General features: G+C 32.9%; 2 protein-coding genes across 7 annotated transcripts in view; one reads left to right on the plus strand and one right to left on the minus strand.

The window, feature by feature from the left end:
* Positions 1-871: 871 nt before the first annotated feature.
* On the minus strand, positions 872-15,148 carry LOC105198481 (3'-5' ssDNA/RNA exonuclease TatD). Of its 4 annotated transcripts, XM_039458992.1 has the most exons (4): positions 14,997-15,141; positions 14,494-14,617; positions 14,225-14,359; positions 872-1,923 (listed from the first exon to the last, which is right to left on the minus strand). In XM_039458992.1, exon 4 carries the CDS (start codon positions 1,894-1,896, stop codon positions 982-984), a length of 915 nt encoding a protein of 304 aa, XP_039314926.1. In that variant the 5' UTR covers positions 1,897-1,923; positions 14,225-14,359; positions 14,494-14,617; positions 14,997-15,141; the 3' UTR covers positions 872-981. The 4 variants fall into 4 exon arrangements, with proteins under 4 accessions (XP_039314926.1, XP_011163496.1, XP_011163495.1 ...); XM_011165194.3 differs by lacking the exon at positions 14,225-14,359; XM_011165193.3 differs by lacking the exons at positions 14,225-14,359; positions 14,494-14,617 and having other exon boundaries at positions 14,997-15,148.
* Positions 15,149-15,255: 107 nt separating this feature from the next.
* The window catches only part of LOC105198479 (alpha-mannosidase 2), a 94,089-nt gene continuing 81,794 nt past the window's right edge, over positions 15,256-27,550 (plus strand). For 2 of the 3 annotated variants that reach the window (XM_039458991.1, XM_039458990.1), the window contains exon 1: positions 15,256-15,779. In XM_039458991.1, coding sequence (XP_039314925.1) covers positions 15,651-15,779 — 129 coding nt within the window. In that variant the 5' untranslated portion in view covers positions 15,256-15,650. The remainder of the gene's footprint in view (positions 15,780-27,550) is intronic. The other variant, XM_011165191.3, reaches the window with a different exon arrangement.

Here is a 27,550-nt window from a genome sequence, read left to right on the forward strand (position 1 = left end):
TTTTATAAGCGATTTACCAGATCTATAAATGTGTTCTAGGGTTAAGATAAAATTAATCTTAAGTAACAACTGTACAAATAAATTTTTAACTTTCTGTTCAATTTTCTTGTAAAATGTATCATTACGTTTTCTCTTTTACGTGTTTTTCAAGTCTGTAAATAGATTTAGTAATTCTTAAAGCTAATTCAAAGATTTGCACTAATTTAATGTCGGTAATTCGTACTTTAGTATCCCCTTAAATATTAGATAATTGGCTTTCGTGTCCGTTGCAATCTCACTAAAAAAAAAGGGGAGGGGGGGCAAGTCTTTCACTAGCAATTGTAATGATAAAAAACTTAAGCACTACAAATTTTTAAAATAGTACTTCTATTGGTTCTATTAAAAAAATATTTGTAATTTTCTACATGATACATAATTACAAATATGTTTATATTATTGTTAAAATTTCTTTTTAGAAAACTATACTTCTTCATTATTTCATGTAAACTTCATTTATAAGTAAAATATAAAATATATAGTATGTCTCAAATTATCATACTTATTCTTAATTTTAAGCGTCAATTAAAAAAATTATAATTTATACATAATTATAATTTTTAATTTAACTTTAATTAATAAAAAAACTAACTTGCTCAACCCTAATTTAAATACACCTATATATTTACTTTAAAATAAATTTATATTGTGTAAATAATATATTATTTTTCTCATCAAAATCTTTTTTCATTATCTCTCTGTTAAAAATCAATTTATAATAGTTATATTAATTAAAAAAGTTGCGTTTCCCTGATTTGATGCAATTCTGGTAAAATTTTGTCGATTCGAATTCGAAAAGAGATGGGATTCGATTCAATTCGGTGTAAAAAAAATCTTGATTTGCACATCTCTTAATTTATTATTTAAAAATCTAATTCAATTGTTATATAGCACCTATTAGCACCCATCTTATGCACAACTCTTTGAGATCCAAGTAAATTATTATCATTGATTCAAGCCAAACAATTTCAGAGCATTAAAAGCAGTAGCCAGCGCGACTTGTTCTGGTGTGACTCGCATAAATGCCGCTACCATTTCCACGATCGCTGGCAAGGCACATGGCTCGTTACGTTGAAAAGTGCAGTAACGTTGAAGAAATGTCATAGATCGTTCGGTTAGAGCGTCCTTTACGTGTACGGGTAATTTGCTGGCTCTGGTGTTCGGATACATGAATGGTGCATCGGTTTCCACTAGAATCTTGTCTAACGGCGCTCGTCCGCCCTCCAGCAACTGTCTCACTCCACTGTCAGACTTATCTTTGCACAGGTAGCCTGTAATGCCCAAATAGAATCCCTGATCTAGATAGACTTGCGCCTCCTCCGCAGTGCCAATAAAGGAATGAATCAAGACGGACGGCAGACGGTTTTTGTATTGACCAAGGATCTCCAGCACGTCCTTCTGCGCGCCCCTCTCGTGTATCACCAATGGCTTGTTCAATGTACAGGCCAGTTCTATCTGCTTGTGAAACACAGCGCGCTGCACTTCCGGCGTTGAAAAATCGCGGCTATAGTCCAAGCCACACTCCCCGATCGCCACGCACTCAGGATTGCCGGCTATGCTCTCCAATTCGCGCAGGGTATTGGGCTCCTCCCAGGATTTGGCATCGTGTGGATGCACACCGGCGGTCGAGTAGAGTGTCCCAGGATATATTCTGGTTAGCCTCAGCGCCTCCTTGCTAGAACGAATGCTGGTGCCAGTCACCATGATTTTTTGCACGCCGGCGTCCTTCGCTCTCTGTATCACACTATCTAGGTCCCGACTGTATTTCTTGTTCGTCAGATTGGCACCCACATCGACTATGATATAGTTCTCGTAACACTGGGTCATGGACGAAGGAACGGCTTTGTCCTCCTCGGCCATTCCTTTGGGCTTCCGCGAAACGGTGTGCTAAAGCAGAGAAAAATAATGGGTCTGTTTTTAGCTGAACTTTTTGCACGGTTCATCTTTCTTCCTTGTTTTCATGTTGGAGAAAAAAGAAAAAAACATGAGCTGTGTAGGTTAACCAAAAAGAACAGACTAAATGAAAAAAGTAGAATAGAATTTCAGCTTTTTTGCCAAGAAGATATTTGGTTTACAGTATTTCTCACACATATCCATCCATATCTTAAACTTAAAAAGACATATAGGGTATCCCTAAATTCGCGGATCAAAAGTACTATAACAAGAAAAGTTAAGTAATAGTTATTTGTAAACTGTTATTTCGAATAATAGAGAAGCAAGTGGTATCACACAATTACATTTTAAATAATTTTAATAATCAATATTTAAATTAAAAACTTAGCAATTATATTCATCAAACTGTTCAATTCTAGACTCAAAATTATGATAGTTACTTATTATAGTAAATATTATTTGCAAAACTATAATGATACTGCATAATAGATTGAAGAGAAATACAATGATAATACAGCTCATCACAAGAATAAATTTAAAATAGTTGGTTTTAATTTATAAAAAAAACACAGTGTTTTACTATAAAATTATTCAAAATAAAAAAATTTGTAGAATATGTATAAATGTATATACATATGTACACATAAGCCTTCCGCATATAGACTGTGGTATAGAAATTCTATAATACATATAATATAAACTATAGATTAGCAAGAAAATTATAATCAATTTATCAAATAACTTTGAAAAAAAACAGTATTAAAACATGAGTATACATAAAGGCCCACCATGTTTAGCTTTGTATAACTCGAAATATGTACAGGCAAATAAAAAGCTAAATAACAAAAAAAAACACTTGAGTGTACATATATTGCATGACAATATTTAAGTTTAAAAAGAATGGGAAAGTATATGTAAATATTAAAATGTACTTTGAAAAAGTTTCTAAATGCTCCTAAGTACAAGTGTCTTATAAATGTAGGCTATTGATATATTAGCGTCACTACACAACAGCAGGCTATTACTAAATAAATCATTCCATAATTACTAAAATTTTTATTAAATGAAGATAATATAAACATAGTACTTATAAGTATATAGATATGGCTCATAATACCACCTACTCCTCTATACTTGCACCTAAAATTTTATTATCCCTCTATTGCCTCTGTCCCTTTTCCTATTAATCCTGCAATAGCTCACATAGATCATTCATGCTATTTCTAACGATTAGATTTTATCCCTCATACTTATGAGCCTGGCCCTCTGTGCTTTTGCTTCCTAAAATTTTTTTAAGATGGAAGACATGAGAAAACAATAGCGATACAAGATTTTTATACACTACACAACAAAGAATAGGCAATACTTTAAAACGCTCAAAATTACACAATATTCAGATCGTTGTAATTCTGTGAAAAATTATCGTAGAAAAAAAACTAAAAAAGCATTTTGAAGCTTGAAATCTTTAGTTTCGAGAATAATAATTCATCAAACGATTTATAGATTGTTCACGAAGTTATGCGGATTCAAATAAGAATGCGTTAGACTCAAAATTTTTTACAAACTTTGCAAAGCTCCACGCCGTAAAATAAAAATTACAAGCAAATGCAATTTACAGCATTCAAAAGCGAAATTCTTTATCTTTAATTTGTTGCGTACTTGTTGAACGTTGTACAACTTTTTTTCACTGAGTTATTCAACACTGAAGCAAAAATGGCCTCTTTTGTTCAATGTTGAATAACTCGGTGAATAAAAATCGTATTATGTTCAACAAGTACGCAAATTAAAGATAAAGTTTTACACTTTCGAACGCTGTAAACTGCATTTGTGTGCGATTTATAATTCACGTCGAATAAACTCGCAAAGTTCATAATAAAAATTGTCGCGTCTTTATTTGTATCCGTATAGATTTTTAAGAGATCAATTTATGTTTTCAAAATCAATATAAAAAGTTTGTAGAAACATTAAGCTGTAAAATGCATTTTGAAAAATTTTATTATGATTTATCATTTTTGTCAATGTTACACAATCTTTTGGAGAGTAACTCTAGATAATCTTTTAATTTTGCGATTAAATGCTCACTTAATTTTTGTTGAAATCAATATTTCAACTTTGTGAAAAAAAATTATAAAATAATCTTTTTGGGCTTATTTTAAAGGGCGAAACCTTTTGATTATTTAAGTTAATTTTTCTCAAAGTTTCTTTTACATTATAAAATAAAGTAAAAAATTCAAGAAAGATTTAAAACAATAAAAATTTTGCACATTTAAATAAATCTACGAAGTTTCAAATTTTTGCCTTTCAAATTAACATGAAGTTGAAAATTAAAAAAAACCCTTTAAAATAATTTAAGTAAAAAATAATCCATGATATTTTTGATGTTCTATTGCATTATGAAAAATTTTTCATGCATTAGCAAAATTTTTGATTTTTTTAAATCTTTCTTGAATTTCCTACTTCATTTCTTAATGTAAAAGAATCTTTAAGAAAAATCAACTTAAATAATCGAAAAAAATCAACTTAGATAATTGAAGCAAAAAAAGTCATTTTTGCTTCAGTGTTGAATAACTCACAAGAAAAACGACAGAGATGTCCTCTTCCGATATTGACAAGCCTTTAATATGTTGTAGTACAGATAAAAATAAGAGATACGTATTTTTTTTATACGCACCCGTTTTCACTTTTAGGGGGTAAAATACCCCTTGGAAACAAATCAGTTTTTTTGTAAAGCGTATATTGTCGAAACTTATAAGGGATAGAGAAAAATGTTGAAATAAAAAGTTAAATAATTTGAAGAGTACTTTATAACAAAGTTAAGAAAAAATTAAAAAAAATTTTTTTTATACTTTCCCCTCATCACTTACCTATTTTTTTTCAAAATATTTATTTCTTTTTATAAGCAAAATAAAGCTTATTTTATTACGCATTTAACGGTATATGACAAAGTTATGTTGCGACATTTCCATTTTCTAAAAATAATTAAAAACCACTCTATAACGCATGGTACGTGCATCCGTCCGTGTACTGTGGAAGTGTCCCCTTTTGACGAGCCTTTGATACGTTGTAGTACAGATAAAAATAAGAGACAAGTATTTTTTATACGTACTTGCTTTTACTTTTAGGGGATAAAACACCCCTTGAAAGAAAATTTTTCTTTTGAAGCGTATATCGTTGAAACTATGAGAGATAGAGAAATATGTTCTAATTAAAAGTTGAATGGCTTCAAGAGTACTTTATAATAGGCCTAGTTTACACCGAGCACTTGACACACGTACTAACTAGTAATTTTCTGTTAATTATCTCAATTTCAGCAATGAATTTAAAGAATAGTATACTAAGCTGGTACAATATGAATTGAGATAATTAAATATATGTATCATGTATACACGCATCGTCGAAAGTAAGATAATTTAATAGAAAGTTACGAGTTAGTACGCGTGTCAAGTGCTCGGTGTAAACTAGGACCTAGTGATAAAGGAAAATATTTAAAATATTTTTTTTATATTTTTCCACCACCACTTATCTTGTTTTTTTTTTATTTTTATTTCTCTTCATAAGCATAATAAAGTTTATTTTATTACGAATTCAACGATGTATAATAAAGTTATGTTTCGACATTCCTATTACTTATTAATGTATGCGGAACTTGCTGATTGTTTTGTCTATATACATTGTTGATATTGTTACAACCGCGACGCGCACTCACTCATATCACTCACGGCGCACTCTCTTATTCGCTATTGCTTCAATAACACTCTCTTTTGGGTTCTAAAGAGAACAGTTTTATTTAATACAGAGAGACGCAAACTCGCGTCCGTACATCAAGCTTGACTCATGTCAACAACATCATGACATTCCGTCGTCAACAAACGACAGTCAAAACTGGAGGAGGATACCTCTGTTGCTTTCCTTGTCAGTAAAACAAAGTCGTATAACGCTCAACAAGTACGCAAATTAAAGGTAAAGAGTCACGCTTTCGAATGCTGTAAACCACATTTGCGTGAAATTTTTATTTCACGCTATGGAGCTTTGCAAAATTCGTAAAAAATTCTGAGTTTGACACATCCCCATTTGAATCTGCGCATCTTCTTAAACAATCTGTAAATTGTTTGAAGAGTTGTCAATCTCAAAACTAAAGATTTCAAGCTCCAAAATGATTTTTTAGTTTTCTTTCTACAATAATTTTTCACAGATTTACAGCGATCTAAATAATGTGTAATTTTGAATATTTTAAAAGTGTTCTCTATTTTTTATTGATCTGAAGCAAATTACTAAAAAATACTTCGTTATTCCCTATATCCGGAATAGAGGCCCAACATGGGTTGAGGGCATCGTTATGTCGGTTAAGAAGTCGGATGCGATCATATGATGCTATCTCAAGCTAGTATCAGTCAGCCTCTCCAGCTAAATTCCTACTCTCACCTCCTAGAAGTGCGAAGACGGGTACCCCCTGATAATTTGAGCAACTTGGTGGAAGGTTAGGGTTTTAACTCCAGCGGGAAACCGAGTCAGAGCATACAAAAGATGGAGCAAACAAGCTTGCTAGGTGCTTTAACATGGCAGCCCCATGACCAAACTTTGGATACTATGGACTAATAACCCGTATGTCCGAGATCTAATCTGAAACTTCTACGAATTGCCGGACTGTCCATGCGTTGACGACCTTTGCTATAAAAACTCGGACTAGATTTGGATGCTGGAATGTGCGTACGATGTTCGCACGCAAGATAAATAAATACACTTATTAAAAAAAAAAAACCTGGATCTTACAATTGTGAAGCAAACATCTAACGCACGAAGTCGACTGCACTGGTTGGGAAAACAGTTACCGGGAAGGCTCATATGGCGCACCGCGCTATGGTCAATTTTCACAAATTTATTATTTCGAAACTAAGGCCTATTCGACCAAACGCCAGGAGACGTAAACTTTTTTTTCGTCTCCAGAATAACTAAAAAAATTGGGATCGAAATCCCAGGGTGACTCACTTGATCCTTCCCTTGTGAGTTCATCAAAAAGTCTAAGGCCTGGCTCGATAAGGAATTCATCATTCCAGATTCACTTCTTTCTTTCTCTACAAATAAAACTAATACTGAGAGGCCTATTGTTTCTAAAAAAAAGTGGACGTCCGCATATTTCCTTCCATGATGCAAGCGAAAGAACAAAAAAACACAAATGTTCGGAATTATTATCGTCTCATTGTTTAGAAGAAATTACTTCAACAACAGCTATGGGTTTGCGTATTGCGGGCAAGAGGAAGGTGGCTAACTTTGTTTCAGATATTGTGTCTTCTGGATCCATTCCAAAACAACCTAAAAAAAGTCAATATTCAGACAATCAAGCATTATCAATGACAATAAAAGGAAAATTTACGACATCACAGTATAATTTGATTCGTTTACAGATTAAAGAAATGGGATATATTCCAGCTATAAATGTGTAATCGAAGCAAAAAAACGCTGTTATCCTGACACATTTGAAATTACGGGTGATCGTGCAGAAGTTTCTTTGCAATCTCTTCTAAACCATACTGATTCTCGTTTAATTCAAACATGTAATCCAGTTTTAATTTCATCGGATACATCTCAAACTTATCGTAAAGTAGGGCTTTGATGGCTCATCTGGACAGTCACAATACAAGCAAAACGCGTCTACTGCTTCAAAAATTTCAGATGAGAATTTTTTTGCGACTTTGCTCGCCATTGCAGCTTAGATCTCAAAATGAAAACACGTTCGTACTGTAGATTAATTCTCGTCCTTCGGTAAGATGTTATCGACCGTTGCGTTTTCAATTTTTAAAAGAAACTACGGCTGTTATCAAATCTGAAGAAAAATACGTCACTTCACAGATAAATCAATTAATTCCACTAAAATTGACAGAGCCCTCCGAAATCACAATCCATTTTAACTTGGTATTAACTATGGCCGACGGAAAAGTATGGAACGCATTGACAGATACTTCTAGTATAACATGCTACATTTGCAAGGCAAAACCGACTGAGCTCAAAAAGTTTGACACATCTACTCATCGTATCAATGAATCTGCGCTTTCGTTTGGAATTTCTCCTCTTCATTGTTAAATCAGATGCTTCGAGTTCCTGCTTCATCTTTCATATAGAATAATTGTAAAAAAATGGCGTATCGTGGGTAAACTTAAAGAATTCCAAAAACAAAAACAATACATTCAAGAACAGCTTCATCAGCGACTGGGATTTATTGTAGATGTCCCGAAGCAAGGATATGGAAACACAAACAACGGCAATAGTGCCCGTAGATTCTTTGAAAAGCCAGCATTAGTGAGTGAAATAATTGGAGTTGATAAAAATCTTATCTATCGATTATCAATATTATTAAAAGCAATTTCTTTAGGATTGAAAATCAACTCGACGAAATTCGGCAAATATTGCCAAGAAACTGCTGAATTGTATAGAAAACTTTATTGGTATCCAATGCCTCCTACAATCCATAAATTGCTTGACTATGGTAAAATTATTGTATCAACCGCTATTCTCCCTCTAGGACTTCTTTCTGAAGAAGCTCAAGAGGCGAGAAATAAAGATTGTTGGTATTTCCGAGAACATAACACACAAAAATGCTCCAGACTTGCAACGAATGAAGACTTATTTAAAAGGTTACTGGTTCCATCGAATCTTTATATTAAGTCTCTAAAAAAAAAGACGACTTTCTTCTAAAAAATATAAGCCACTTTCCAAAGATATCTTAAATCTCTTGAAACCGGATGTTTTTAACCAGGAAGAACCTTATTATACTGAAAGCGGCATCAACAGCGGTAATAAAAGCGATAACATCAGGGATAATGAAATTTAAGGATGTACGTGTTATATCTCATTACTAAAAATATAAAAATTTCATAGATTGTTCTCTTATTACGTTTGAGTATTTGTGTAAAATGTGAACACAATTCCTTTATTGATTTAAATTTTATTTAATTTTTTGTTTACTTTGATTTTTATGCAACATTGTAATATCAAATAAATTCTCATGTAAAATCAAAATTTTCACATATATTAATAATATTCTAATATATAAATCTTCATTTAGCTCTATCTACTCGTTACTTAAAAAAATATTTATTTAAAACTGTAACAAAATATAATCATTTTTGTTTTAAAAAATGATCATAAATCAAAATTTTCGTTGTTTCTTTCTTTGCAGCTGGTTTCAGGGCCAAAATTCAGATATTTGTAAAGACGTCTTGAATCTTTTGAAACCCAATGTTCGTAACCTGGAAGAACCTAGTTATAATGAAAGCGGCAGCGGTAATGAAAGCGATGTCAGCAATAATGAAATTTAAGGATATATGTGTTATTTTTCATAACATTACCAAAAATATAAAAATTTTATAAATTGTTTTCTTATTACGTTTGAGTAATTGTGTAAAATGTGAACACAATACTTTTATTGAATTAAAAGTTATTTAAATTTTTGTTTACTTTTGATTTTCATGCAAAATTGTAATATAAATTGTCATATAAAACAAATTAAATCAAAATGTTCACATTCATTAATAATACTCTAATATGTAAATATTCATTTAGATCTACCTACTCGTCACTTAAAAAATTATTTATTTAAAAATATAACAAAATATAATCATTTATGTTTTAAAAATTATTATGAATCAAAATTTTCGTTGTTTTCTTTTTTGCAGCTAGTTTCATGGTCAAAATTCAGATATTCGCGATCAAAATTATGTTGATTACAAAAAAATTGAAACGAAAAAGAATAAACCTACCCTAAGAAACCTACAAAACTTTCAGGTTTTTAATTTCAATAACTTTTAGCTTACATTGTATAGTCAAAATATCTTTAAAAACAACAAAATAAAACGGGAAAAAATACAAAATAAATAAAATGCACAAAGAAATAAAAAATTTTTTAAAAATGGGACTACATATCTTCCAACGTCCCCGTTGTCCTAGCCCTGGGTTATACTAATTTAAAAAAAATTTTCATTTTGCACATATTTTCACCAAATGTTTCTAAAAATATAATTGAACCATTTTACCATAAATGGTGAAATATAAATAATTTGCGATGTTTAGAAGTTTGGCCGGCTAAAATCGATTTGGTCACAGTGTGCGCCGCCACCGGAGAGATTCTGGTCTACTCAGATAAACCGGAAGACGAGAACCACAAACAAGGGGTTAGCATTCTGTTTTCAAAAAAGAGCCTCTTAGATTGAAAACCGGTATCGCCTAACCTGATCACAGCGAGATTCGCAACACGTGCAAGACCTATCACTTTTATACAATGCTATGCTTCAACGAAAATGGCCACGCCGGAAGAAAAAGAGGAGTTTTACTCCTCCCCCGCTGCAACATTGAGCGCCGTGAAAAACTCCGATATTATAATCCTGATAGGAGACCTAAATGCTAAAGTCGGCAATAACAATGACGGTTGTGAACAGGTGATGGGAAAACATGGTCTAGGTGCAATGAATAACAACGGAGAGCTCGTCAAAACCTGTTCAAATCACAGTTTGGTTATAGGTGGAACTACCTTCCCCCATAAATCCTCCATACATAAACCTAGGTCTCACCGAATAAACATACCTTCAACCAAATCGATCATATTGCTATCATGACGAGGATCGTTACTAGATGTACGTAACAAACGTGGTGCGGACAAAGCTAGTAACCATCACCTACTTATTGGGATACTCAAACTAAAATTTGCGGCTAAACAAAAAAACAAACGCTAACAATAAGAGACTCAAATACAACCTACATCGGCTTGCCAATCCACATGTCCTAGAAAGCTTCAACAGTACACTCGAGGAAAAGTTGAGTAAAAGAGACAAAGATGGCCTAACCCCCTCAACATCGTGGAAGAAAATAACGAACATCCTTCACAAAACCAGCAGCGTTGTTCTTGGCAAACTACATAAAGGAAGAAAATCATAGATCTCTGAGGACACTTGGCAACTAATTGAAGAACGGAAAAAACTTAAAGCGAGAATCAACCAAGCTCATTCGGACATTGAACGCAACCGGCTACTTGCAACTTATACGCGGGTAAACAAAGATATTACGCGTGAAGCGCGTCATGACAAACGGAAAAGAGTCAAAGAACTGGAAAAGAGGGCCCAAGCAGCTGCTGAGACAAAAAACACCAGGAAACTGTACAGAATCATCAAATCTAGCTAACAAAAACTTTGCCCAAGTCCAACCCGTCAAAAACAAAAACGGTGAACTGCCTTGCTCTACCGAAGAGCAACTCCGTGTATGGACGGATTATTTCAAGGATACCCTCAGCTCTCAACCCAACTAGAGTGGCAACTTTTAAGTAAACAAAAAAGAAATGTTTTTAAACTCTGACATTGGACCTTATTAAATTCTTGTGCTTTTAATAAGGCCCAAATTAAAAATAAATTAAAAATAACAAAAAAATTAAATATTATTTTTCAATTCACTATTAAAATAATTATTAATCACAAATACGAAATCTTTTAAGCTCTATTATACTAGTAAAACATCACAATTATTTTTAATTTTGTCTATAATTAATATTTTAACTATAAGAAATTCTCGATATTTTAGTGCAATTTTAGCTTATGGAAAGTTACCCAGATAGCCAAATGATTGCAAATTGTCGGCAACTTGCTACAAATATCGCTCATAAGTTGTCAGCAAAGCAACAGAAGGGGGTATCCTCTTTTCAGTATGTTTTTGTCAGTAATAATTTTCAAAATATAATAATGGCAAGTTTTCAACAATCTATTGGCAATAGACTTTAAACTCAATTTTCAGCAACTTGCCGGCAACTGGCGCGCAACACGTCAGGAATCCTTAAAATCTAAACAATGAGTAGGAAACAAGTGTTGCTGTAAGGTTGCCCTTAGATTGCAGACAATGCAAGAAACTTGTAGAAAATTCGTCGGCAATCTGATGACAACAATTTTCAGCAATTTGTGAACAACTGACGTGCAACATGTTGTGTTTTTAAATTGCCATCATGTTATAAACAACAGGTAAAAAGATTTTTAATCCTTTTCATATCCCTTCTATAAATACCATATAGATCTTGTTACAAAATCTGTGTCATATCAAGACTTATGTTCAACAGATAGAGCAGATCGGTGAGCGCTTAGTGAGTTAAGAGCAAAACTATGTTCCAAAACTCATCATAAAAAAGTGTTGCAACCTTTTAGCTCATGACTGTATATACGCACACCGACGGAATCGGTATCCCTCCGCGCGCGACACGCGGCTTCTACACATATACGCGAAGTGCCCACTACATACGTACTAGTCTTCCTCTTCCATGCTACTAGTGTGGCTGCTAAAAGTCGAAAATGCATTGCTGACACTGGGCCATTTTGAATTTTCACTAGTTTTTGAAACACACAACGACAAATGATGTACATTCATAATAAGAGTAAAAAAGTAGGTTAGGCGATGCATACGCAAGTATGCTTCGCTTGAGTTGGTCGTTTAAGTACTGGCGTTTACGTGCACTTCTCTCACTCAATAATAATGCACATCATTGTCAACTAAATGCTGAAAACTTTTCAGCAATTAATAGGTTTGTTTGAGTTGCTTGAAATCCCCAAAAATTTTTGCACTCGAGATGAGATAAATATATATTTGATCGTAAGAGACGACAAAAAAATTAATTCAAAAAGGGCAGCAACACGAACAGGCCTATTATTATAGTAGAGTTGCTATTCGGTTGCCGACATGTTGCTCACAACTTATGAATAAAAGTAATACTCGCATGTTTCTGTTAACTTTATATTATTATTCGGTTGCCGACACATTGCTCACAACTTATGAATGATAATCGTTGTTCACATATTGCTATCAGATTGCTATAAACATTGGTTGCAACAATTGTTCTACCGTTGTTTGACAATAAAACTCAGCATATTAATACTGAATTAAGAAAAACATTTTTGTTTAATTAAATTATAGGCAACATAATAGCAATTGACGAGCAACTTAATTTCTGCAATTATTTGATTTAGATTGAGTATTCACGTTTGGCTATCTGGGTAGTATCATTGAAAATCGTTATTTTCTGCTGCAAGCCACATACATAATAAACAAATGACAATGGCTATAACAATCAATGTACAAGTGGGCCTTATTTCTTAATACATTATTTATAAAAAAGTATATTTATTCCAAAAAATTGATATACATTTGTTTTTTCCTATAGTTAGAAAGTTGAATAATATTATAATATATTGTAATAAACCATAAAATAATGTATACTTATTAAATTTACAACACATTTTTATAAAAACGACTGATTTACCCACTTTGTTACAAGCTTTCGTTGCACTGAATAAACGTGTTGCCAGCGGTATTAATTTCCTATTCAGTCTTTATCTACTTCCTATGACATATCTTTTAAGCATGTATTTCAAACATAAAGCGAGTTTTTAAATGGTAAATTTAAAAGTGGGTCTTATTTAGTTCTGGGCCTTATTCAGCTTAAGTACCTTAATTAATGCAACTAAATTTTTTTTTTACAAGGATATACCTATAACAACGGTTGCGGTCTAATTGACCAATGCAAAAATTGAGCGTTTGTTAGCCAATAGGAATTGAGTCGTTAAGCGGTGTAGTTATTCCTCTTCTTCCACGATTTCGCCCTCATTTGGTACATGTATGCACTAGGCAGTGCTCGCAATAAAATGCACATTTCGAATCGATTTCTGAGGCAACGCCTACTCTCTCCTCACTACTACTCGAGACTCGACGGCCGAGCCAATTGCTCTTAAGACTGTAGCGCTCCATGTTTTGTAGTTACATAAACAATTAAATAAAGATAATTTATTTATTTAAATGCCCGCTTAATATCGGGGTATGTACTTGATAATTATTATTACAATTATAATAATTTAAATGCTAATTTTTAATGAGCGGTCAAATTGACTTCTGCTGTGGTTTTAAGTAGAGAAATTTTACTGTAGTTCTAGTGTTAAGAGTACACAAACCACTCAAAATCAAACAACCTCCTATAAAACTAATTATTACAAAGAAATAAAGAACAAGTTGAAAAAAAAGCAAACTTGCAAACAATTTAGGTTCTTAGAAAGTATTTAAGAGGCTGAAAATTTTACTGAATATTCTTCCTATGTCAAAATATACATAATTTTGCCAGAATTTTTTGTACGCAAAAATTTTTTTATAAAAAATTACTGGTCTTGTGTGTGAAGATAAAAATGACACTATATAACAAATTTCTTGCATATTTGTCATGAAGAAGCATTCTTTGATAAACAGGATGCACTGAATACAAATATAATCACAAAAATTCTCTTACATAAATTTCCAAGAATTAAACCCTCAAAAAATGCGTTTTTGGCAATTTTCATAAATTCATAACGTATAAATCACATGTTCCAGCAACTTTGGCAAGGTCTGATATTAAAGTTTGGACTTTTATCTTTTTGCGAGTCTGAAAAAATTAAAAATTGAAAGTGCATTTTAGAAGATGTAATTTTGGAATTTTTTAAAATTGTGTTTTTTACGTATGCAAATTTATATAAATCTTTTTTTTTTATATCGCTGTCTTATTATAGGTTTACTTACACATTCTTAATATCTCTGTGCCATCGGTGTGACCGATTTCTTAACCTCACAAGTGTCATTCTTTTACGCATTAGAACTTTCTATCTGCTTTAGAGCGATGACTTTTTTCTTTTATATTCGTGTTCTACATATAAAAATAAACAATATTACGAAATTTGAGTCAAATCGGTGAGAAGGATCATGTCTCCTTGATTATCCGAAAATCTTTACTAGGGATAGACATGCCCAAAAATCATACAATTCAAAACGTATAGGAAGCAATCTTTTTTTTCTTTAAAAGTAAACAATCGATATTTCAATCATTTTCAAGCACATTTCTCTGCCTCTTAACCTATACGTGATGTAACAGGCGAAATCGAGACATTCGCGACAGATCGAGATTACCAGCGATTACGCAAAATGAGAGGAAAGTATAATCGTGATAAAGACTACCACATCGAGCAGATATAAAAATAAATCAACCGTCGCAGTGCCAAACAAACCGAATTGTAGGAATCACTTACCGCGATAAACCTGTGTTGATCCCAAACTTCGATGTTGCAGACAAGACGATAATATATTTTTTTATTCGTTCTTTCTTCTTCCCGATTCTCAATCACCACCGCTTGTTTTCGTTAAGCAGAAGCGTTTTTCACTGGGAAAATTAGTGCCCACTGAGTGTGCGCACTCGCCGCTGGCAATTGGACGTTTCGGTTCGCGCGATGACGATGCCAACGGAAACGCCCAATTACCTGCAGCGAATGCACACTCATGGTGTAGTCCTATGAAGTCGGCGTACATACGTATGTGTCAACACGTGTTAAGCAATTGGAAAGCACCTTTATAGTGTATGTATACAAAGTGTAAGCAAGAAGAACAAACCTATTGTCTTTGTTATCATGGTCGTGGTCGGTATGACATGTTTCCTAACCTCAATAGTTGTCAACCTCAACAATATTTTGTTTTATGAAACAGACGGCCGGATTTTTTCGTTTTGAGTGAAAACGCGTCGAATAAAGATGTTTTTAAAGAAAATTGAAGTGAGGAGCGTATTCTAAATAATTTATTTTTTCCATCTGCATTGAACTATCATTGGAATTAGCGCGAACTGCTTGGTTCGGTCTTCTCAACTGCTGTGAAACCTAACCTCAGATTCAATTTAAAGTAAGATTTGAACGATGAGAACTAGAAGAACTATGGCCATTCTCGGAGTGGGTTTGATCCTCGCCTCCTGTGTGATGATTTATCTTATGATGGATTTGATACTTCTTCCACCTGGACAAGGTCCTAAACTTTCTATGAGCAATGTAAGTTTCAACGATATCACTTACTAGATGAGGCCGCCAGTGCATCACCGATTTTAATAAAATTTTATGGATGTTTAGTAAGGGAGAGGGGGGCAAATAGTCACAATTAAAATTTTTTTTTTCCCATACCTATTCTATCACCTACCATTAATACAAACATAATTATATATCTCAAGTATCTGTTTTCTAAAAAGCAGTGAAACTATAGAGCCAAATATAACTGAAGAAGAAGCTTAAAATTTTGTCTTTGTTAAAACAAAGTTAAATCAGGATTTTATTTTGGTATTTAAGGTACATTTTATTGATTTCTGAATCTTTGAACAACATTTAACCTATTTTGTATTATATAGTACATTTTTCCTCTATTTTGATATATTTGATATATTTGCATACCTGGATATCAAATTTGTTTTTCTCAGTAAAGTTTTAAAGTTTTAAAAAAATAGCTTTTGTAGCAAATAGTGACAAATATAGATTTGAATTTTTCATAGAGAGGAGGTTAGAGTTGTTTTATTCATAGAAAGAGAAACAGAGAGAAAAAGGATAATTAAACTCATTACTCAAAATGGTAATTGGTTAAAAGCAATTAAAATTTTGATTAAATTGTTATATTGTTTTTTTGCAAGTTACGAATCGGTTTTGCAATTATAATATGTTTTTATTATACAGCCATTATTAACTTATGATATAAATATACTTATGATATAAAAGTCATTTTATTTAAAAGATTAATTGTTATCACTCACCTTGTACGGTGTCACTATTTGCCCCATACTATGAACAAATAGTGACAAATGTAGACTTCAATTTCTATGAAAATTTAATCCTTATACCATGACTTATGTAAGCTCTAAGTTTTTCTTTTATTTCAAGGTGGAAAGTACTTTTTTAATAAAAAAATCAAATCTTAAAAACCTGAAATTAGCTTGCAAGAGAAAGAGAAAAAAGTTTTGTATTATTAATTATTTATATTATTAACTATTTATTCCTTTCTTGTTTATTTACTCAAATTTTTACTATAGTAAAGCAGTAAGTTGCGGATATTAGGCATTATCGAGAAAATGATGATTAAATATTTCCAACACCTATAGTACCATTACAGCTTTTAGTTTTTTATAAGGTCTGAACCAAAAAAAAAGCAATAACAAAACCGTTTTGCTTGGAGACTGTTGTAAATATGACAATTTTCCCAACACTGGACACTATGCCGTTGACTCGACAATCGTTTTTCTGTAATGGTACTATGGGTATTGAAAATATTTAATCATCATTTTCTCAAGAATGCCCAATTTTCACGACTTACGGCTTTACTGTAGTAGATGTGCAAGTGAATACTACACATCTATAATATTATTAAAATTGGTGATGCATTAGTCATAGCTTTCCTTTGTTAAATCAAGGTGACAAATACAATTGTAAAAGGAGGACTGTCAATTATAAGGCCATTTTTTAGTGATTTCCCTATTTCCAGAAAAAAAATTTTTTTTTTTTCATTTTGATAGCTTTAATGAAGATATTTTGATAGTCTTAATAAAAAAATATAATAAATATTTGCATAAAGTTTTGTTTTATTTATGATTGTAGTTTTTAATTAAATAATATGAGCTACTAATTAAAAAAACATTTTTAATAAAATCTCAAATAATTGATATGTTTACTAAATGGTCATAGCTAGAATTTTAGCTAAAATAATGTTTTTGTGTGATTTTATATACAATTTCCAATTCTTTCAAACTGCGAGCTATTGTTGTCTCTGTGAAGTTAGCACCTCATTTTTCTGCACCACAAGTTTTTATGCAAGTTCTATTTGCACCCTTAATAGTTCTAGAGTTCCTGATAGTTTATAACAATAGTTCCGCTGAAATAACATTAAAAATGATAATTTGAAAATATGAGGTGCCAACTTCGCGTGGCACCTCAAGTTTCGAAAAAATTTATTTTGACATTGGAATTCTATCGTTCTCGAAGAGTTCTAGAGTTCCCAATAAGTTTAAACTATAGTTCTGGTCATTAAATATTAAAAAAAACTTTTTAATTTAAATTTTTTGTCCGCACCTCAAATAAAAAAAAAAATTGTTTTTGACATTGGAATTCTATAATTCTCGAAGAGTTCTAGAGTTCCCAATAAGTTTAAACTATAGTTCTGGTCATTAAATATTTTTAAAAAATTTTTTAATTTAAATTTTTTGTCTGCCTCAAATTTCAAAAAAATTGTTTTTGACTATGGAATTCTGTAGTTTTCGAAGAGTTTTAGAGTTCTCAATAGGTTATATTACCAGTTCCAGGTTATATTACCTATATATATATATTTAAACAATTGTTAAACCGCGGGCTGGCGCCATACTACAAGAGTAAAGTACCATCTTGTTGAGAGTTCTGGACGAGTTCTTGGCATTTTTCGATAGTTCCGCAATAGTTCTAAAGTGTTCTGTAGTTTCGTCAAAAGTTCTCGCCTCTTACCATTGTTTTACTAATTTTTAAACCGCGAGCTGGCAGCGCACTGCAAGAGTAAAGTACTACCTTGTTGAGAGTTCTGGACGAGTTCTTAGCATTTTTCGATAGCTCACCAATAGTTCTCAAGCTTTCTACAGTTTCGTCAAGAGTTCTCGCCTCTAACTAGTTTTTTTATTAATTTTTAAACCGCGAGCTGGTTCCGCACTGCAAGAGTCTTTACTCTTGGTGAACTATTTGGTGAACTATTGGTGAACTATCGAAAAATACTCTTGTAATGCGGTGCCAGCTCGCGGTTTAAAAATTAGTAAAAAAATGGTTAGAGACGAGAACTCTTGATGAAACTACAGAACACTTTAGAACTATTACGGTACTATCGAAAAATGCCAAGAACTCGTCCAGAACTGTGAACAAGATGATACTTTACTCTTGTAGTGCGGTGCCAGCCCGCGAGTTTAACAATTGTTTAAATATATATATATATATATATATATATATATATATATAGATCGGAACTGGTAATATAACCTATTGAGAACTCTAGAACTCTTTGAGAACTATAGAATTCCATAGTCAAAAACAATTTTTTTGAAATTTGAAGTGCGGACAAAAAAATTAAAAATTTTTTTTTAAATATTTAATGACTAGAACTATAGTTTAAACTTATTGGGAACTCTAGAACTCTTTGAGAACTATAGAATTCCAATGTTAAAATCAATTTTTTTTAAACTTGAGGTGCCACGCGAAGTTGGCACCTCATATTTTCAAATTATCATTTTTAATGTTATTTCGGCGGAACTATTGTTATAAACTATCAGATGAGCGTGAAGCTGGCAGCCAGACCTAGCAGCCAGCCAGGGACGAATAGGGTGCCGGGGCCCCGTAAATAAAAAGTGATTAGAATTACAAAAAAACAATTGTTAGCCAATGTTACGCTCAAAGTAATAACAGATACGCCATTATTTCAAAGATAAACCATTGTATTAGTAATAAAATAAAATAAACTAATTATTTAACAGTTAGATATGATAACAGTAAATACCAAAGACAAACGCATACCCGTAGAGAGTCAAAAAAAATCACAGACACATCTCTCAATGAGCATAAAACGACGGAGTAGCGACCGAAGCGATGACGGCCCTTATTGTTTATTTAAAAAATTAATTAACAATTTCACTCAAGTAGCAGCCAATGCGTACGCATATCCGTAGAGAGTTGAAAAAAATCACAGACACATCTCTCAATGAGCATAAAACGACGGAGTAGCGACCGAAGCGATGACGGCCCTTATTGTTTATTTAAAAAATTAATTAACAATTTCACTCAAGTAGCAGCCAAGGCGTACGCATATCCGTAGAGAGTTGAAAAAAATCACAGAGACATCTCTTCGGTCGCTACTCCGTCGTTTTATGCTCATTGAGAGATGTGTCTGTGATTTTTTTCAACTCTCTACGGATATGCGTACGTCTTTGGCTGCTATTCAGTGAAATTGTTAATTAATTTTTTAAATAAACAATAAGGGCCGTCATCGCTTCGGTCGCTACTCCGTCGTTTTATGCTCATTGAGAGATGTGTCTGTGATTTTTTTCAACTCTCTACGGATATGCGTACGCCTTGGCTGCTACTTGAGTGAAATTGTTAATTAATTTTTTAAATAAACAATAAGGGCCGTCATCGCTTCGGTCGCTACTCCGTCGTTTTATGCTCATTGAGAGATGTGTCTGTGATTTTTTTTGACTCTCTACGGGTATGCGTTTGTCTTTGGTATTTACTGTTATCATATCTAACTGTTAAATAATTAGTTTATTTTATTTTATTACTAATACAATGGTTTGTCTTTGAAATAATGGCGTATCTGTTATTACTTTGAGCGTAACATTGGCTAACAATTGTTTTTTTTGTAATTCTAATCACTTTTTATTTACGGGGCCCCGGCACCCTATTCGTCCCTGGCTGGTTGCTAGGTCTGGCTGCCAGCTTCACGCTCATAACTATCAGGAACTCTAGAATTATTAAGGGTGCAAATAGAACTTGCATAAAAACTTGCGGTGCAGAAAAATGAGGTGCTAACTTCACAGAGACGCTATTGTTTTTATTCCAAACGCAGCTCTTAAATTGAATTAGACTGTAATGTTACAAAATTAAATAAAAAATCAATTTAATATTATTTATGTCATCCTTTTGATGTTCTGAAAAAGCTAAAGAATTTGTTGCAAAAAATATTACCTTGATACAGTTATTGAATTTTATTTTTTTGAGCCCTGTTATTCTTTATTTTTTTTTTTTTCTATTAAACGTTTGGTATTCTTAAAAAATAATACAAGAAAAAACTTTTATAATAACCACAATTTTGACATAATGTAGAGCTTATTAGTGACTAATGTGATTAACCTTTTTGCAAGAGGGACACATAGGTTTTTCTGGACCTCAGATATAATTAAAAATGCAAAATTTTATTAAAAACGCAATATTGTGCTTGTGAATAATAAAAAAAAAATTATATTACGCTTATATTGAATCTGGAGTTTTTATTTTTGGGTTTTGCGAATTTCATGTGATTAAACTTTTGAAATTTACTCACGTGTCTCAAAAAATTAAAAGATACAAATCTATGAACATTTTATTAAACACAACAAAATACACGAAATACAAGAAAAATTTTTTTACAATTTGCATTTATTATACTAATATAAATGATATATGTACTAGATATTATAAACATTTAGTTTCATACATTTTCGCGAATTTAATTAAACAGCAGACTTAATATTTCTTAAATAATTGATTAGAAATATTTTTTCAATCGGTAACTCTTGATCCACTAAACTTTTTTATAGTAATAAATGGAGCTTTGTTCGTATATGTATTATATTTTTTGTTTACTACAGTTAACAAAACAAGGAAAAAAAAATTTTTATTGAAAATCTGGAGATGCTCAAAAAACGCTTTATTTAATAGCCTTTTTCTTTCAGAGCAAAACTATTTATTTTTAATGATAAATTCTTTGCAACAATTGTAAGCAGTACGGAAAATAGTAATAGTAGAAAAATTGCTGTAATTGGAAAAACTTTGTTAACACATTTTATTGATCTTGACTTTTGACCTCTTTATTACCTCTTTATACTATACCAGGGCAGATTCCGATAACACACGGGACCGATAGCACACCACCACTCACAGCGGCCGATGCATAGAGTTTTTCCGTTGGTTGAGTTAGATAAGTCAAGATGATTGGTTGGTGGGCTATCGCACCGTGCACTATTGGATCCCGTCCCTTTATTTAACTTGCTTGAGTCAATTGATTAGAGAAATGTTTTACTTTAATAGAACTGAGGTGCTCTTCGATATCCATTGGTAAAAACAAAGTTTAAATAAATTAAGTCGTTTCTAAAAAATATCATAGACGGACGGACAAACAGATTGCCAGACTAACGTTATGAAGGCTTCGTTCGCTTTGGCGCTCACAGCGCTTGTGAGCATCATTTATCCTTGTTTAATATTTGTAAACAAGAAAGATGAAATGATGCTTACAGCGTTGTGAGTGCCAAAGCGAACGCAGCCGAAGTAGTTTGCCATGCTGCACTGGTTAATAAGTTGAAATTATACGTGTGAATAACACATAAAAAGTGAATCAATATTTTTTGATCAAAGTACCTCTTGATTCTTAATGATATTTCTATAATTCGTTAACTGCAAAACATACCTAGCGCGAACGAAAATTTGTCCATTTCGCGCACGTTTCCTTATAGAAGGAGAACGTCTCTTTTTCAGGCTCATATACATTGCACGCTTCTCTACAGCGAGTAGCATAAGAGCATTGACTTAGCAGATCGATATTAGTTTCTGAGATGCTACATATTAAAAAACAACATAATAGATTAAAGGACTTTGCACTAATATTATTTCCAATTAAATTTTACATATTAATAATAATGACGCACAAATCTCATGGAAAATGGGTGCCGGTGGATTTGATTAAAACTTTGAAAGTTTGTAGTTTACATGGTTCTGATGAAAAGCTCCCATTGCCCCAACTTGATGCATTGAGCCGTTTGAGTCCTAGGGACAGTTGAAAGTAGGAAATAGGCGACTGCATGTAGGAAATTATCTGATAATGCTTCCTGCTCCTATCTTCCCATTCCTCTTTCTCTCTTTTTCTCTCACCCTTCTTCGTGTGTGTGGGTGTGTGTGCATGCGTGCGTGCGTTACAGCAGAGATGAGGACCTTACGGTTCGTCACTTCTGCAGTATTTTACGACTCCAAATCTTCTTTGTCGTGTGAGTGAGTGTGCGTGCGTGCGTGCGTGCGTGCGTGCGTGCGTGCGCGCGCACGAGCGTGCGTGTGTGCGTGAGCGTGCGCGCGTGTGTGCGTGTGCGTGTGTGTGTGTGTGTGTGGGGGGGGGGAGAATAGAACAATGAACTAATACTTAAACATCAATAAAATTTGTTATATTATCAGGATCCTTTTGCGGTGGCCTATTTACTGCATCGCGAATAGTATAAAGGAGTCTCGACAAAGGATACCGAACATGTTTGTGTTTCACGTATCCAATAAACTATAATACACTCGCTATGTGTGCACATGTACAATTTGCGCAATAAATGCCTTCTAAAATGCCTTCTAAAATGGCGACGCCACGTTCACTGATGAGTCACCGCGTTTATCTTTTCGGTCGTTTTCACGTTCATGACCGTAGAGAACTTGCGCATTTATGGCTAATCCAGACCTCCGTGACCCCAACTGTCGGACTAACAGATATAACAATTTTGAAGGTGCTATTTGTTTGCTAGTCATTTGCTAGTGTTTGCATGTTTTTTTGTTTTGTTTGCATATTAATTAGTTTAAACAAAAAATTAAAATTAAAATTTGGATAAATTTGGACAAGTAAAAAACCGTTTTAGCCTTTATCTCATAATTTCCTGAATAATTCAGGTGTTGAATTGTTTGCTAGTCGTTTGCTAGTACCGAATGTATAAGTATTATTCTAATTATATCGATAAATAATATAATAATTTATTTATTAATAAATGGGATTTTTATAGTAACTTTAGCACTAGTAACTTTTTAGGTGACTCGATGCGCATGCGCCAGTTTTATCTCCAGTAAAATCTGTGGATGGCATACCTGTACAACTGCATGAGAATTCGGTGTGATTGTACATTCACGGAATTTGATTCTGTCCATGGGGAAATTTTCCATAGAAACTAAGAAGTCACCACTTTCTACATACTTGCAGTTCATGATTGACCTACTTTACACCGAACACTTGACACGCATACTAACAAGTAACTTTCTATTAAATTGTCTTAATTTCGACAATACGTGTAAATGTATACGTGATATCTATATTTAATTATCTTGATTCATATTGTACCAGCTTAATATACTATTCATTAAATTTATTACCGAAATTAAGATAATTGAATAGAAAGTTACTAAATATTACGCATATCAAGTATTCGGTGTAAACAAAGCCATTAATGTAACGACTAGAGCTTATTGGTTGTTACGTTAATCATAAACTGTAAGTATGTAGAAAGATAGCGACTTTTTAGTTTGGAAAATTTCCCCATGGACAGAATCAAATTCCATGGGTGTACACCCAGTGTGTTTGATTCTGTCAATGGAGAAACTGAAAAGTTACCACTTTATACATACTCGTAGTTTATGATTAAAGTAACAATTAGAGCTTATTGGTCGTTACGTTAATCACGAACTGTAAGTATGTAGATAGACAGCGACTTCTCAGTTTAAAAAATATTCTCACAGATGCAAACACGCTGGGTGTACTATCTTTTTAAACTTTAAACAACACAAGAGACAAGATTCCGTAGGGGGCCAGTTTGGACCTTGAGCGTGTGCGGATGTGTTTGTTATTGAAATTTTTTTCAAATCGCCAATTGCATCAGATTGCACAATTGGTCATTAGAATTTTTATTCCTAAACTCATTGTATTACAAGTGGTGTTCTACTCCATCATCTACATTTAAGGTACTGGCACGTTGACTTATTTTCTCTTTTCTTTCAAAATTTAATTATGAAACACAAAATCAGAACTTAAAAGTTAAGAATAAAAATTCCAATAATAGCGGATTGTGATGCAATCGACAATTTCAAAAAAAATTTCATTGATGAACAAGCACATCTACACGGACGACAGGACACATTGACATTCCGCACACGCTCAAGGTTCAAACGGCCTTTTGTATTGTCTACTGTAAGTTTAAAAAGATAGTACAATTACACCGGATTCTCATGTAGTTTTTCAGGTATGCCATCCACAGGGGATAATTTTACTGGGGATAAAACTGGCGCATGCGCATCGAGTCACCTAGAAGGTTACTAGGGCTAAAGTTACTATAAAAATCCCACTTATTAATAAATCAATTATTACATTATTTATCAATATAATTAGAATAATACTTATATATTCGAAACTAGCAAACAATTCAACACTGAATTATTCAGGAAATCATGAGATAAAGGCTAAAATGGCTTTTTACTTATGCAAATTTTAATTTAGATTTTTTGTTTAAACTTAATATGCAAATAAAACAAAAAATTAATTAATATGCAAACAAAACAAAAAACATGCAAACACTAGCAAATAACTAGCAAACGAATGGCACCTTCAAAATTGTTATATCTGTTAGTTCGACAGCTGGGGTCACAAAGGTCCAATCCAGTCCGTTTAATTATAGCCACGAACGTGAAAACGACCTAGAAGGCAACACGCAGTACCAAAATAGTATTGGAAGACATTTATTGCGCGAATTGTATCCAGAATTCGATTTGCAAATGCAATAGCAACCTTGAATGTGAGGACCATACTGAACATCCATTCCATCATCCATATCATGATTGTCTGCCGATCCAAAATCAACCTGGTTAATAAAAGTTAGAGTGTATTCTTGATTTTGCAATGCAGCGAAATATCAATTACGATATCATATCGATCATATCGATATTATATCGATCGACAATCGTGCGCTTGCACGTACGCACGCGCGTGCGCGCGCACACACATACACACACACACACACACACACACACATACACACACGCGCGCGCGTAGACGGGAAGGGGAGAGAAAAAAGTGTGAGAAGAGGATAGGAGAAAGAGGCATTATTAGGTAATTTCCTACACTCGTCTATTTCTTTTAACTATCCCTAGAGCCTAAACGGCTCAATGCATCAAGTTGGGGTAATGAGAGCTTTTCATCAGGATCACGTAAACTACAAATTTCCAAAGTTTCAGCCAAATCCACCGGAATCCATTTCCCATAAGATTTGTGCGGGGTCCTTTTATACACAAAAGCATATTTTTCAACAGTTGTTTGTTTGTGTACTTTTCTGCCTGAATAGGTTTCACTTTATGTGCTTTTTATTATTAATTGGACGGAAAAAGGATAGTCAAGGCTCATTTTTACAAGTGTTGTAAAATGAACTCATTGTTCTGTTTTATCCAAATTTTCTTTATTTAAAAATTCCATGGCTCAAATATCAGCTTAACCATGTTTTCTTGCCTGAATAGACTTTACTTTATGGGCTTTTTACAATTATTTTCTGATTTTCAGAGGAAAAAAAGAAGATAGTCGAGACACATTATAAAAAAAGTTTCAGCGTTTGGCCATTTTTTGTTTATTAATTATAGATAAAAATAATTGAGGCTTTTATACCAATTTTTTGAAATATTTATTTTTTTGAAAAGTCTAAGCGTGGTCAAACGCGGATTTTGAGCTAATCCATTAGCAACACATCTGGGGAAACTGGAAAAGTTTTAGTGTTTGACCATTTTTTGTTTATTAATTAAAGATGAATAATTGAGGTTTTCTACCCGTTTCGGAATGTCATTTTTTTCTTTTTGAAAATTTAAAGGATAGCCAAACGCGGATTTTTTACTTATTTATTAGTAACACATCTGGGGAAGCTGTAAAAAAAGTTTTAGCGTTTGGCCACCTTTTGTTTTTTAGACGTTATTTATGATTACCATATGTGTGAATCACGAGTATTTCTATTTATTGTTTAAAAACATTATTAATCCATAAATGGGACTTGATTAGGTGGCGCGATGGCGTGTGGATGTGGATGGCGATAGAGTGAGGCTGACAAGGGAAGTTCTCGAGATGTGCTTTAACGATTTTAATAAAATTTTATGGCTAAGTAGTATTCACTACTGTAGTATTTACTCACAGCTTTACAGTAGTAAAGCCATTTTTTGCGAAACTTAGGCATTCTCGAGAAAATGACGATTAAATATTTCCAGCATCTATTAGTACCGTTACAGAAAAGCGATTGTCGCATAAGCGGCGGGGTGTCGATTGGTATGTTTGAAGTCCCAGGTTCGAATCCCGTGGATGAAAATTTTTTTTTAATTTAAATTTTATAATTTTTAATTGTACGTAATTGTTAAACCGTTTTTAATTATTTAATATAAAATGTTATTTAAAAAAAGTCAAAGAATTTATAATGCTCTTCTATTATTAATTAAATTAAAATTTCTCATAAACACAAAAAAATATATTTGTAATAAAAATTTACAATGACTGTTTTAAGAACGTCAAAATAAATGTTTCAAATCGTTATACCTATAACGATCTCCGAGTAAAACGGTTTTGTTAATGTTTTTTTTGGTTTAGATCTTACGACGCTTGTTTGTTTATGAAATATATTAAATAACTAAATTTAATTATATTAAATAATTAAAAGCGGTTTAACAATTATATACAAAAATTAAATAATATAAAATTTAAATAAAAAAAATTCTTATTTGCGAGGATCGAACTTGGGACCCCAAGCATACCAGTCGACGTCCTAACACCCCACGCCACGCCACTTATGCGACAATCATTTTTCTGTAACGGTACTAATACATGCTGGAAATATTCAATTGTCATTTTCTTGAAAATGGCTAAGTTTCGAAATAAACAGTTTTACTAATGTAAAGGTGTGAGAAAATACTACACATCCATAAAATTTTATTAAAAACCGGTGAGGCACATCTCAAGAACTTCCCTTGTAAGTGTGAGTGTTGTAGTACATTAGGAATGTATTAGAAAGTAAAGAGGTATAAATTAGAGAGGTAAGAAGGTAGAGAAGACGGGTAATTGGAGGCAGATGTAGGGGAAAGGATTTGCGGAGATATTGAAAGATATGGGTGGAAGGAACAGGAATAGGTTAAGGCGGACATAAGGTGAATCCAGGAGGGCCGCTAAAGTAGGAATTGAACAAAGAAGATAAGGAAAACGAAAAGGGCAAAGAAAAAGAGTGTTAGGAGAATAGGTTAGAGGAATAAAACGGTAAAAATAACGGTAGAAATAA

Source organism: Solenopsis invicta, chromosome 16, assembly GCF_016802725.1.
Source record: "Solenopsis invicta isolate M01_SB chromosome 16, UNIL_Sinv_3.0, whole genome shotgun sequence".
Taxonomy (NCBI): Eukaryota; Metazoa; Arthropoda; class Insecta; order Hymenoptera; family Formicidae; genus Solenopsis; species Solenopsis invicta.

What these genes read in the sequence shown, in the direction of transcription:
- LOC105198481 (XM_011165193.3), bottom strand. Translation starts at nt 1,896, where the DNA reads ATGGCCGAGGAGGACAAAGCCGTTCCTTCGTCCATGACCCAGTGTTAC.